Source organism: Balaenoptera physalus (assembly GCF_965194825.1).
Source record: "Balaenoptera physalus genome assembly, chromosome: 6".
NCBI lineage: Eukaryota > Metazoa > Chordata > Mammalia > Artiodactyla > Balaenopteridae > Balaenoptera > Balaenoptera physalus.
In genome coordinates this window covers 96585748-96600386 of record NC_138885.1, presented here as the reverse complement: position 1 = coordinate 96600386, position 14639 = coordinate 96585748, and the positions used below count along the sequence as shown (strand labels likewise).

Below are 14639 nucleotides of genomic sequence, written 5' to 3'. Positions count from 1 at the left end.
GGCTGAGGGGGAATGGACTTGAAGGAAGGGTCATTAAACGATCATGCTCAGGGATTCTGCCCCTCACCTGCCCCCCTTGGGAGTCTACAGAAGCTCAATGGGACTAGGAGTATCCCACCTGAGAGCTAAGAACGCTCCACAGATAACTTGAGTGCTGAACTCATGAACACGGAATGTTAACCGATTCATTTAACAAAATGGACAATTCCCTTTTCTTTTAACTTTGAGATGAGTAAAAATCTTTTGCCATAGAGGGGTGCAGATGCTGGCAGCTTTCCAATTTCTTCTTATTTTCCTGCCTATGGCCAGCTATCTGCTGTCACTGATGTCCAATCATCAATGTATTGAACATCATATTATCTTCGTTGTTCATTATAATGACAAGCATTTTGAGAAATTACAAGCCAAAGGTTTATATCCCCGAAGTTTCCCTCCCCCACCTTAATTCCAACAGCAGTGAATAAACCCACTAGGCAATCTGAGGAAACACATTACCACTCTTCTCATCACATCCCCCCGCACTCACGTTCAGGCTCCACCACCCAAGAAAAAACTTGCTCCCTCGCTGCATTTCCCAACCACCGGTTTCCCCAAGTTGCACAGAGATCAGTTAGGGACCCCGCCTCCACTGAATACCTTCCAGTGGAACCGGCAGTAATTTAGTGAATGCAACAGAAAAATGGACTTCAAAAAGTGAACTGGAATGAACGCCGGTTTGGGAATGAGAGAGGTGGACAGGCAGAGAGAGGCTCGGAAAGGCCGAGCCCTGGACGTGTCCGGAGCGCACGGACCCGCGTGCCCTTCGCTCTCCTCTGCAGGGCCCCGTGGGCAAGGCAATGCAAAGGGCACCTGGGCCATACCCACCGCTGGGTGCAGCAGCCCGCCAGGCGCGGGGCCGGGATGAGGCGGCGAGCGGAGGCAGCAGGAGAAGTACGAGGAGCAGGCGGCAGGGCGGCGCGCGGGCCGGGGCGCGGACGGGCGCCGGGCCGGCGGGGCCGCCGCGGGAGCAGCTGGAGGCTCGGGGGAGGCTGCAGCCCTCCGCGGGCGGCCGCCTGGAGCTGTTGCCGGGTGGCTTCATGGCTCATAGCTCCCGGGCGCCGCTCGGTGTGGCCAGCGAGAGCGCCGGGCTAGGCTGCGGGGAAGGCTGCGGGCGGAGCCGGTCACGCCGGCTCGGCGCGCATGGTGCGGCCGCGGACAGGGGGCTCGGAGCTCGGGGCTAGGGGCTGGGCGGCGCCCCCTCCACTGCTCGCCTCTCAGCCCCTCCCGGGGTGGCTGCTGAAGAGTCCGGGGGTCCCAGTCGCTCCGCCAACTTGGAGCCTCCCCAGACGCTCCTCCCTCCCTGCGGCGGGCGCGGCAGCTCCAGTGACTGCGGGGGCTGCCGCTGGGGCTGAGGATGCTGAGGCGGCGAGCGGGAGCGAGCGGCGCGGGCGTGCGCCCCGCCCTCGAGAGCGCGCCCGAGCGCGGCTTCGCGTCCTGATGCTGATGCTGTTGCCTGGCACGCGACGCACTGCGCATGCTTTATTGTGGAAGAGAAAGGAGAGAGGGAAAAAAAAGGAGCAGAGTGATGCAGCATCAGAGGTGACGGTGGCACCTCCAGGGTTGGGGGCGGGGGAGAGAGGAAGGTGGCAGTCAGGGATTAGCCAGAGGGGAAGAAAGAAGAGTGTGGGGATTTCCAGGACAGAATGATCTGGAGGAAACAGCCAGCCAGAGAAATCGGCCTGCCTTTTCCACCACCCCAGACCTTACATACCCCCTCCTGTTCCAACCGCCACCTTCTCGGGTAAAACTTAGGCCAAGCATTTCCCTCTGAATCCTTTATTTATTTCCTTCCTGCAAATATATTGATATATAAAGGATTGCAGCCGGGGAGGTAAAAATAGCACTGCTCCTCATTCAGTTCGCCGGCAGCGCGGGGAACGAGGGCTGGTTGGCGCGTGGCGGGCTCGCTGGCCAGATGACGCCCAGCGGCCTTGCAGAGCTCAGGCGCAGGGATCCCCCGAGCTGGGCCCTCCGCCCTGGACTCTGTCGCCCCGGCCTCTGTCGTCCGGGCCTCTGTCACCCAGGCTTGTGCCCAGGGCCTTTGCGGAAAGCAGATGGAGCTCAAAAGTTCAGAAAGGATGACTGGACGTGTTCCGGAAGGATTTAGAAATTCTGGCGGGGAAGAAATAGGGAGATGAGAAACCGAGTGTGTGGCAGCTATCATGGGAAATCCAGCATTTGTCGAACCGGTGGGCGGGCGTGCATCGGAGAGGGCACATTGCAGATTTTGAGATCTGGTCCTGACTTGTGCAGAGAAAGAAAGATTTTTCTCTCACTGCTGTAAAAAATGAAAAAAAAAAAAAAAGTCCCTGAATTGGGTGGATGAGCAGCAACTAATTACGATGGTTTTAAATCAGGGCCTGTGGCATATTTCTGCCCCCGAACTCCCATAATGCAAGCATTCACTTGTTCGCCCTCCCAATGACAGTCTGAGTAATAACAATGTCGTCTTTCTCCGTTATGTGTATTTAAAATGGAGATAATACCATCTACTCTGGGGTATCAAGAATCTCACAATAAAGAGAAAGGATGTGGGTATAATGCACCACAGCAATGACAGGACTCGGTATTGTTAGCTGTCTTCTCCACCCCCAGTTAACAGAGGGAAGGGGGAGCAAGACAGACGAGACAGACACACACACACACAGAGACCAGAGATCTCAGAATTGTTAGAGAATTAAACACTAATATTGGCTCTTCCTCTTTCTATCAGAGGTAGGATATCAATTTGTTATCACACATTTATTCATGTGAACTTGTCATTGATGCTACCTCCCCCAAATGTGGGCAGCAACAGTTTTCCTTTTGGCTCAGTTTGTGTCCCTTGAACCTAGCGTGGTGTTTGTGGCACAGAGAAGTCTCTCAAAATATGTCATGAATGAATAGACCAGCGGTGGTACCAGTAGCAGGAGGCACATGGGGCAAACTGGTGAACATGCCCACCTCCCCATAGTTCCTACTTGCAGCTCAGTGCTCTTGGGGGTGTCTCCCTCTAGACAAGCATGTCCTGGCTAGGTTTTCCCAATTTATATTTGATATAATGATATAATCCCGGAAAAGGGTTTGGGGGCAAAGGAGGTGGACAAGGAATGAGAAGGGAAAAGGAAATGAAAGGCAAAAGATGCCCAGAGGCAAAGTTTTTTAAAAGGCATCTCTTACAATTGAGTAACAACCTCTCAAAGCCTCTTCCAATAAATAAAGCCGTAAGTTACCCAGACCACCTGCATACTAACAAGTCAGCAGTCACCATCCCATGCACTTGGGGAACAGGATAAGGACTGAATTCCATTTCTAGTAAGGAGCGGAAGTATTTGCAAAAAAAAAAAAAAAAGATGTTTTTCTTTTGCACTGTAATCCAAAAACTGCATTTATTTACAGAACTTTAATGTTTACAGACTCGACCGGAGCCTAGATAATGTATTAGTAAATGAGATAGTGAGTCAGAGAAGGAGTAAATCACTCAGAAAAGAATGTACTAGAAGTTTGGCCCTTAAACCATATATTTAAGGGGAGGTTAAGAACAGAATCAAATATTCTTTAAGCAGTTAATTTGTTCGATTTAGTAATAGTCTCATTAGGTAGCTTGGAATGTTTATTGTTAGAGAGTCTAGTTCTAAATAGTCTCCTCTGTGCTTATAATATTTGGTAATTTTGTCCATCATCATCTACTGCTTTGCTCTATATTCATGTCTGTGCATATCATCTTTCCCCTGTCAAAAAACACTGAGACTTAAGCTGTGTCTCATTCATCCCTGATCTGTAGAGCCTAGCATAGTACCCAGAATGGAGTCAGCATTTGATAAATGTGTATTGGGTAGAGGGGCACTCACAGGTAGGAGGGAGGGATTCAGCAAGCTGGAGTGGAATGAAGGGAGGAATGTACCAGAAGTTTGGGTGCTGTAATAGCTCTGGTTAGACATGTGTGCTGGATCCCAAGAGCATCAGGGACCACTGGAGTGGCCTGGTGAACTTAGTAGATGCGAAAAACTGCTGTAGTCGTAGGTGAAAGCAAGCGGCCAGAAGGTCCATGGGAAGAAAATTACAGCAAGTGATATGGATACGAAGTGAACACAAGGAAGGGTGTGTGCAAACAGCGTCCACAAAGGGTAGCCGTGCTACTCCCAGAAGTGGTTCAGCTGGGCCGGTGAGGGTAGACACCAGAAGTCCTCTCTTTGCTATCATTTGTTGCAGGGGGCAGACCGGACCTGCCTTGAAACCAGTGAGGAAACTGGGCCTGCACGAGAGCAAGTAAAAGGGTAGAAATATTAGATTTGGAAGGCATCTGCCTCAACAGGGCTGAAATTCTGGGAGAGAAGGTAGAAAAAAGGATCACAGAAGAGGGGCCTTGGAAGATGAAAGCAGGTGAAAAAGTAGGGCAATGTAGCCAAGTAGATTCACAACAGCAATTAGAATGGAAAAATCATTTGACCAAAAAGCCAAGGTCAAAGAAGGTGTGCAGCAAATTGGTGGATGGCGATCATGCTGAGGAGCGGTCTGGGGGAGTGAGAGCAACTGCACAAACGAGGGTCAAAGGGCGGCAGCTCTGACTCAAGGGCAGCTCCATCCAGAGAGCTGGCTGGGAGCAGAGAATTCCGTTACAGACTCTGCTAGAGGAGGTTCTTCATTCTCTTTTTAGACTGGCTGTGAAGACCGATTTTACAAGTGAAAATTAATGCCTCCAAGGGAAAAAGTGTGATGAGAAAAACAACTTTTGTTTCTCTGACTTGCTGCAGAGGCATTTTACAGTATGATAACCCTGCTCGCACTCAGAGTCTGAACAATGTGGATAAGGGCTTGACTTCAGGATTCCTGCCTTAAGCACGCATTGTGCTTTTCCTGGGCACCTCTTCACATAGCTACTTAGAGTTAAGCCCGTGAAAAGTCAGTGACCTCCGCCCCAACCTTCTTAGAAGTGATAGCTGCTTGCTGCCCTCTTTATCTCCTGCTCACTGGTGACCTGGGACAGAGGACTGCCCTTCCCCCAGCTCATTACCTCCCACCCCCAGCTTCTGGGATCTGTAAGTAATAAATCTTGTGACTCTGCTTCCTTTGTGTGGGTGTATTGAAACTATGCCTTCAATCCACATGACCCTAGGGATTACACTTCGCCAAAGTGGGATCTCGGATGCTGAGAGAGCTACCTGCCTGCCCATGTGGGTGACCTGTGCCCCCCCACCGCACCGACCTTTCAGCGGATCATAATCTGCATGTTCTTAGTTCAGTCCCCCAGCTCCGGCTTCTCAACACAAGACAGCGTACTTTCTGGTAAAAGCCAAAAATAAGTGAGCTCTATTATTTGTACTTTCCGCATTGTTCTGGGGTCAGCAAACATTTTCTCTAAAGAGTCATATAGTAAATATTTTAGACCTTGTGTGCCATATGGTTTCTGACGCATATTCTTGGTATTTTTTTTTACAACACTTAAAAAAAATGTAAAAATCATGCAGCCTGCAGGCCCTAGTTTGTCAACCTACCATTTTAAACTATGTATATATTTATATTGACTTAAGGTTAAACTTTTTTATCAACTGCATTAATATGCTTGTGAGCAGAAAAGCATGTGCAACAGTATACATAGCTCTAACTGCAAAAGAGCTAGCTCTTCACTGAACTTTACTATTTGTTTAATCAGTAATTGCTTATTTCTTAATAACGTTCAGCACTTGAAGGGATTCCTAAAGAAAGAAGCATTCCTCCATTTCGAGATCATTTCCAGACTTAGACAACGGAGGGAAATGTCAGAAATCATTCGCCAAAAAAATATAGATACAGAAAAGATTCCAGACTTTTTTCTTTTTTTTTTTTTTTTGCCAAGATGTATTTTCTGGTGAGCAGAGAGATGCTGAATGAAGGCTACAGTCATGACAGGTCAGAGGATGGAGTAACACACCCAGTGACAGCCCTTTCTGGAGCCCATCACTATAAGTGCCCTGCGTTTGTGTTCCTCAAACTCAGTCCTGAAGAGTGGCTGCAAGGCAGCCAGTATACAGAGCCGAACAGGCAGCCTTGAAGTTCATGAAAAATAAGTCTGCAAGTCTATGTTAAATACACCTGCTCATTCTGAGGGACAGACCGCAGTGGGCCAATTTCAGAAGTCAAGGTGTGACTTTACTCAACACTACTGGGCAAAGTAAAAGTATTTATTACCAAAACTGCAATGGTCACAGACATATTTCTTTTTTTTTTTTTTTTTTTTGGCCACATTGGGTCTTCGTTGCTGCACGCGGGCTTTCTGTAGTTGCGGCAAGCGGCGGCTACTCTTCACTGCAGTGCCCGGGCTTCTCATTGCAGTGGCTTCTCTTGTTGCGGAGCACGGGCTCTAGGTGCACAGGCTTCAGTAGTTGTGGCTCACGGGCTCAGTAGTTGTGGCTCGCGGGCTCTAGAGCGCAGGCTCAGTAGTTGTGGCGCACAGGCTTAGTTGCTCCACAGCATGTGGGATCTTCCCGGACCAGGGCTCGAACCCATGTTCCCTGCATTGGCAAGAGGATTCTTAACCACTGCACCACCAGGGAAGTCTGACATATTTCTAAAAGAATAGTTGAACAGACAAAAATGTGTCATAGTGTCAAAGCGTGAAAATATCTGAAGAAAGATAACCACTGGAGACACGTAAAATTTAGTTCTTAAGGGATATTATGTTAAACGAAGGTTAAGTAGGAACAGGATACATTTTTAAAACAGTTGATTTTTCTCCCCACTATGCAAACATTCGGCTAGTTTATCCCAGTTTGGTGCACTTACAAGCTGTAGTACAAAGGGATAAACAAGCATGTCGTGATGACTTGCGGGGATGAACTATGCTATGCAAAACTTGGAAGAATTGTGTTTATTGAGAATAATCACTGAGGTGACACGTCATTATTAAACCCTCTCTGGGTCACAGAGCAGCACTTGGAGTTTCTGCAGAAGTAAATTGCTATGTACTAATTGGGGAAGGAAGTCCTCAACTACTTTTAGAGACTGCAAGTAAATTTTATATAAAAGGTTAGAATCCCATCAGCAGAATTAATATACTAGTGCTAATCCCTAGCATTTGCATAACAATAGTTAAACCCTTTAATAAAGCCTGCTTTAATCATTACTATGTGTTTACACATCGCAAAGTGCTTTTATCTATTTTATTAGATCTTCAATTCTGTCACACAGAGAAGACAGTTATTGCTATTCTTTTTAGGAGCTCCATCTTGGATGCAAGGACACTAAGGCCCCCTGGTTTTTGCAGTGATCCTCAATCCTGGCTGCACATTCTAATCACCTGGAAAGCTTTAACAATCTATTGATGGCTGAGTATTTAGAATCTTCAGGACTGGAATCCAACATCAGTGTTTTACAATTCCTCCCAGTTTAATTGAATGTGAAGCAGAGTTAAGATACACTAGGTAGAGGGATTTCCCAAGATCACACACCAGAACAAGACATCAAGAACTCGAATTGGAACCCTGAATTCAAGTCCTGCGCTGTTCCCAAGGTCTTCTTCCCTATTTCTGCTTTTATAACAAGTTAACCCTGAACGAGGAAAGCTTAAAAAATTAGCTTAGTACAATTGCTGCAAAATCTAAGAAAATACAGCATTAGAAAACATTTGAGCCAGAAGTTACCTTTGAAGTCATCTAGGAGTTCAAACCCATTGTTGTAGAAACAAAGATGCAGACCTTATTGCCCAAGGTCACACCAATCTGTGGTGACTTGGGACTGGATTCAGAGTCCCCTTTTCCAGGCTTTCCAGTACTTTCCATTGTACTTTGTAAATAGTTTGTTTTTAAAAAATTGACTTGCAAAAATCCTGGTCAGTCTGCAATGTAATTCATTTCCGGTCTTCCACTTGACATTGCTATGTAAAGATAAAGAAGGACATAGCTACCAGGTCTAGGTCCCAACAGCATCAGTTCCTCTAAGCCCAGTTCCATAGCTTGGCAGCATAACTATGGGGAGAGGTGCCACACATCTTTGGAGGTAATTCATTCAAATAAAATACCTATTGTTCTCCTACTTCTCTTGTCTTTTGTGTCTCCAATATTTCCAAGGGACAATTTTCTCATCCAATGAGTTTCTTGTAATACCCTCAGTATATCCTAAGAATTCAACAACTGCAGCATCTTAAATCATGTTTTAGGTAGTGCCAAATTTGGTGAGAAACAAAAAAGAACACAGGAAATAATAATAACAAAGAGAAGGAGGAGGAAGAAAAGATTATTTATGCAGCACCTGCAAGATGTGCTAGATACCCTGTTAAGCACTTTACCTGAATGATCTCGTTTAATCCTCATGCAGTTCTATGAAGGAGCCACTATCCCATTTTGACTGATGAGGGAACTGAGGCTTGTAGAAGTCAAATAATTTATCCAGGGTCATATGAAGCAGGACTGGGTCAGGAAGCATGTTTGCCTAACTCCAAGGAATAAACTCCCAACCACAACATAATGACTCACAAACCCTATCAATTTATCAAGTGTAGTAATAAAATTCACCAAAAAATTACTAAAATTCAATCCTCTACCCATTCCACATTTAATTAGAAATTAATTTTGTTTGAAACTGGAGCTGAAAAACACTGATGCTGTATAATTTATTTGGCCACAGCCCCAAAACAAAACACTTAAAACGATCTGAAATTTTCTTCAAAAGCATTTTGAAATCATGGCACTTGGCTATAAATAGAATTTTTAATTTTATTTTTGTCTGTTTAAAACCACAGACACATTGACTCATGCACAAAATGTTCTGAATTATGTTCCTTACTTCACATTACAGACTTTTGAATACAGCCATTCTATACAATTATTTGTATAACTCCAAAACAAAACCTAATTATGGTCCAGATATTTGTTTCTTACATTGAAATAGCATTCCACAAGAGAGGGCCAAGATCCTCCCTTACCAGAGAATTTAATTTTTTCTAAATTTTAAATTAACCAACATAGCCACCTATTCAATTTAGTTTAATTATAACTATAACTAGCAACATTTATTAATCTACCTTTATCAATTAATATTAGCTTTTGCCAGCATATTAGCATGTTCAGATTTCTAATGACATAACAAAGAAAGCTTAAACCCTGATCAGCATTCATTAAATATTTTTATATTGTTGTTCTGAGGCAGAAAGAATGGCTAACACATAGCTCCTTAAATCATATAATTTGCTTTTGCACAATTTTGTCATTTACTATATTGCAGCACATACATTAAAACTGAACTAGCTATATTATTCCTGTTAGATTGTCATGGTGTTAGACTATTCATGTCATGGATATAGACATGACTTGGAGATAGAAAACAAATGATAGAGACAGACAATCACTTCTCTAGAAGAAAAAGATAAACTCTAGCCTTCTCCAGACTCCAATTCTAAGACTTTGTGTTTGTTATTCTGATAAATTATCTGAGAGATAGACTGCATGCTGAAAATGCCCTTGCAGAAACCATGAAGTTTTTCCATGTAATAAAATGTTTGGATGAACTGAGATAAACTGTAAACAAAATGTTTTGAAGCTGTGTGACCTGGCCAAAAAAACTAAGAAAAGAATTTCAATATCAACAAGTAAGTTTTGGAAAAACTAATCTAAACTGTTTGTATATCTAAATAGCTATACATCCCACTCTCAAATATCACGGCACACGTAGCTTATTATCCATATCACAGCTGGCAATAGCACACACACACACACACACTCCACACCAACATGAGAAACAGACTGTGGAGTTGACTGTCCTTGAACAAAACAACTTTATTTTAAAATGCCAACAAAACAATATTGATAACCAAATAGAAAATATGATCAAAGTTACACCAAACTGGGCTTCCCTGGTGGCGCAGTGGTTGAGAATCTGCCTGCCAATGCAGGGGACATGGGTTCGAGCCCTGGTCTGGGAGGACCCCACATGCCGCGGAGCAACTAGGCCCGTGAGCCACAATTACTGAGCCTGCACGACTGGAGCCTGTGCTCCGCAACAAGAGAGGCCGCGATAGCGAGAGGCCCGTGCACCGCGATGAAGAGTGGCCCCCGCTCGCCACAACTAGAGAAAGCCATCGCACAGAAACGAAGACCCAACACAGCCAAAAATAAATTAATTAATTAATTAAAAAAAAATTACACCAAACTGTGATGCACAAGCCCTAAAAATAAATTGGACATGATCCAGGAGTATTTCTGTTTGCTACGGCAAAATGTTAAAAACAACAACACTAGCAACAAGATACAGGCATACCTCATTTTATTGCACTTTGCTTTATTGTGCTTCACAGATGTGGCATTTTTTACAAATTCAAAGTTTGTGGCAACTCTGCATCAAGCAAGTTATCAGCGCCATTTTTCCACCAGCATTAGCTCACTTCCTGTCTCTGTGCCACGTTTTGGTAATTCTCACAATATTTCAAACTTTTTCATTATCATTATATTTTTTATGGTTATCTATGATCAGTGAACTTTGATGTTACTATCGTAATTGTTTGGGGGTACCACAAAACATGCCCTCATAAGATAGGGAACTGAATAAATGTTGTGTGTGTTCTGACTCTCCACCAACTGGCCATTCCCATCTCTGTCCGTCTCCTTGGGTCTTCTTAATCCCGGAGACACAACATATTGAAACTAGGGCAGTTAATAATCCTACTATAGCCCATTGAACACTTGTTCAAGTGAAAGGAAGAGGCGCACATCTCTCACTTTAAATCAAAAACTAGAAATGATTAAGTTTAATGAGGAAGGCACATGGAAAGCTGAGATAAGCCGAGAGCTAAGCTACTTGTGCCAAAGAGTTAGCCAAGTTGTGATGCAAAGGAAAAGTTCTTGAAGGAAATGAAAAGTGCTACTCCAGGAGCACACGAACGATAAGAAAGTGAAACAGCCCTTGTTGCTGATACAGAGAAAGTTTGAGTGGTCTGGATAGAGGATCAAACGAGACACATTTCTTTAAGCCAGAGCAAGGCTCTTACTCTCTTCAATTCTGTGAAAGCTGAGAGATGTAAGGAAGCTGCAGAAGAAGAGTTTGAAGCAAGCAGAGGTTGGTTCATAAGATTTAAGGGAAGAAGACATCTCCATAACATAAAAGTGCAAGGTGAAGCAGCAAGTGCTGATGTAGGGACTTCCCTGGTGGTGCAGTGGTTAAGAATCCCCCTGCCAATGCAAGGGACACGGGTTCGAGTCCTGGTCTGGGAAGATCCCGCATGCCTCGGAGTAACTAAGCCCATGTGCCACAACTACTGAGCCTGCGCTCTAGAGCCCATGAGCCACAACTACTGAGCCCACGTGCCACAACTACTGAAGCCCACACACCTAGAGCCCGTGCTCCACAACAAGAGAAGTCACCACAATGAGAAGCCCACGCACTGCAACAAAGAGTAGCCCCCACTAGCCGCAACTAGAGAAAGCCCACGTGCAGCAACAAAGACCCAACACAGCCCAAAGTAAATAAATAAATAAATAAATAATTTTTTTAAAGTGTTGATGTAGAAGCTGCAGCAAGTTATCCAGAAGATCTAACTAAGATAATTAATGAAGGTGGCTACACTAAACAACAGATTTTCAATGTAGATGAAACAGCTTTATATTGGAAGAATATGCCATCTAGGACTTCCATAGCTAGAGAGGAGAAGTCAATGCTTGGCTTCAAAAGACAGGCTGTCTCTCTTGTTTGTTAGAGGCTAATGCAGCTGGTGACTTTAACTGAAGCCAATGCCCATTTACCATTCTAAAAATCCTAGGTCCCTTAAGAATTATCCTAAATCTACTCTGCTTGTGCTCTCTAAATGAGAGAACAAAGAATGACAGCACATCTGTTTACAACACGGTTTACTGAATATTTTAGGCCCACCATTGAGACCTACTGCTCAGAAAAAAAAAGATTCCTTACAGCTCATTGGCAATGTACCTAGTCACCAAGAGCTCTTAGGGGGATGTACAACGTTACAGATTAATGTTGTTTTCATACCTGCTAACACAACATCCATTCTGCAACCCATGGATCAGGGAGTAATTTAGACTTTCAAGTCTTATTATTTGAGAAATACAAAGCTATAGCTGCTAGAGACAATGATTCCTCTGATGGATCTGGGCAAAGTCAGTTGAAATCCTTCTGGAAGAGATTCACCATTCTAGATGTTATTAAGAATATTGGCAAAAAAAAAAAAAAAAAAAGAATATTGGCGATTCCTGGGAAGAGGTCAAAATATTAACATTAACAGGGGTTTGGAAGAAGTTGATTATAACCTGTAAGGATGACTTTGAGGGGTTCAAGACTTCATTGGAGGAAGTAATTGCAGATGTGGTGGAAATAGCAAGAGAACTAGAATTAGAAGTGGAGTCTAAAGATGTGACTGAATTGCTGCCATCTCATGATAAAACTTTAATGGATGAAAAGTCGTTTCTTATGGATGAGCAAAGAAAGTGGTTTCTTGAGATGGAATCTACTCCTGGTGAAGGTGCTGTGAAGATTGTTGAAATGACAACAAAGGATTTAGAATATTACATACACTTCGTTGATAAAGCAGTAGCAGGATTTGAGAGGATTGACTCCAATTTTGAAAGAATTTCCACTGTGGGTAAAATGCCATCAAACAGCACTGCACGCTACAGAGAAATTGTTCATGAAAAGAAGAGATCATCGATGTGGCACACTTCATTATTGCCTTATTTTAAGAAACTGCCACAGCCAGCCCAGCCTTCAGCATCCACCATCCTGATTATTCAGCAGCCATCAACATCGAGGCAAAAGTCTCCACCAGCAAAAAGATTTCCACTCGCTGAAGGTTCATATGATGGTTAGCATTTTTTTAGCAATAAAGTATTTTTTAATTAAGGTGTGTATGTTGTTGGGTTTGTTTTTTTGTTTTTTTTTTTTTGACATAGTGCTTTTGTACACTTAATAGACTGAAGTGTAGTGTAAACATAACTTTCATATGCACCGGGAAGCCAAAAATCTCATGTGACTTGCTTTACTGCAATACTCGCTTTGTTGTGGTGGTCTGGAACCGAATCCACAATATCTCCGAGGTATGCCTGTATTTTTACAACATTTTATTTTAAAAGGTACGCAGTAATATCTGTTAAAGTTAAATGTTCGGGAAGGGCTTTAGTGCTTTTTAACATTTTGTAATTTTGTTTAACATTTTGTAATTTAAATAGATGCAGCATGCACTCGAAACCAAAAACTTCGTGTGACTCGCTGTACTGCAACATTCGCTTTATTGCGGTGATCTGAAACCTAACGGCAATATCTCGGAGGTCTGCCTGTAGCGCAACTGACATGGAGCTGGGCTGCCCAGATGCCACTGAAGAAAGGACTTGTTGCCCCAGCTGCTGGGAGTGGTGTCAGCAGACAGCCCTTAGGTGTCAGCCCTTTTAGGGACTGCTTCAGTAGCAGAGAGTAACGCCATTCCCAGGGGTGCTCAGGGACACACCATCCCCTGAGTGATCCACATGCAATAACAGGCCGGGATATAAAAGCCTGCCCATTTTGGCTCGCACTGCCAGCTGTAGCAGATGAAAATACAAGACAGCCAGCTAAATTTGAATTTCAGATAAACAATGAATAATCTTTTAGTAGAAGTATGTCCCATTCGAATCTGAATCTGAAATTCAAATCTAACTGTGTGTCCTGTATTTTATCTGGCAGCCATAATTTACCCTAACGCAGTAAAACTCTGATGAGCGATTTTCACTCCACAGCCCCCTGTGGGGTGTGCCAACGCAGCTCTTAGGTCAGCTCTCCTTCTCCCTTTGCCTCCCTCCTCCCCCCACCCTTCCACAGGGCATTGATCCCAATGCTTTTCCATAAAAAACATCCTGTATGCCAAACTCCATCTTTGAGTCTGCTTCCCAGAGACCCCAACCTGCAACAGAATGCAACAACCATCTGTTCTGCCCAACTTTTGAAAGATGCAGATCATAAAAATAATACCACAAAAGTTCTCCTAAATCTAAAATGACAAGAAAATAATTACTAAGTAAATGTTTAACTGATGGTTACATTTTTTAAGTTTTAAAAAATATTTATTTATTCATTTAGAATAATATTAATAACCCATTACATGTCAAAAGAAATAGTATAGTTTTATAAAAATAACTATTTCCAAAATAAAATAGTGTAGTGAGAAGAGTGGATCTCTTTATATTTTATATTTTTGCAAGTTGCATTCTTGTCGGTCTTTTGAGAAGATTGGTGGATTTTCATGTCTGTTTCTGCATTTAATTTGTTATTATGGTTAAAGGATATGAAAAAATTCAGCCTCACACATACATATACGAGTATTTTTAATAATCTTTTCAGATAATTATGGATTTTCGTCTTTGATGCTAAACTAAAACTATACGAGTGTTGGTTTCTGAAAGGTTAGTTGCAATGTAGAACCTAAAACCCTGTCATTGAATATTTTTGTACTCTGTTTCATTAAAATACATAGGTCTGTCTTGCACACTTAATTGATGGTTATTTTAACCAGCATGTTCACTTTAGGTGGGTGGTATTTATGATAAAGGAGAGCTAGAATTTTTCCAAACTTTATATAAACTATGCTATATTTGAGCCCTTGTGTAATCAACACGTATAGACATTCCTTTCCATTTTATAGGACTTAATTTTATTATCTTTTAAAGAGGAAA

The 14639-nt window shown here is 43.2% G+C and overlaps 1 protein-coding gene across 4 annotated transcripts in view; it reads right to left on the bottom strand.

Moving 5' to 3' along the window:
- The window catches only part of ADAM23 (ADAM metallopeptidase domain 23), a 175955-nt gene extending 163804 nt beyond the window's left edge, over positions 1-12151 (bottom strand). For all 4 annotated transcript variants that reach the window (XM_082467038.1, XM_082467039.1, XM_082467040.1 and 1 more), the window contains exon 1: positions 865-12151. In XM_082467038.1, the coding sequence (XP_082323164.1) occupies positions 865-1078 (214 nt within the window). In that variant the 5' untranslated portion in view covers positions 1079-12151. The remainder of the gene's footprint in view (positions 1-864) is intronic.
- Positions 12152-14639: the final 2488 nt, after the last annotated feature.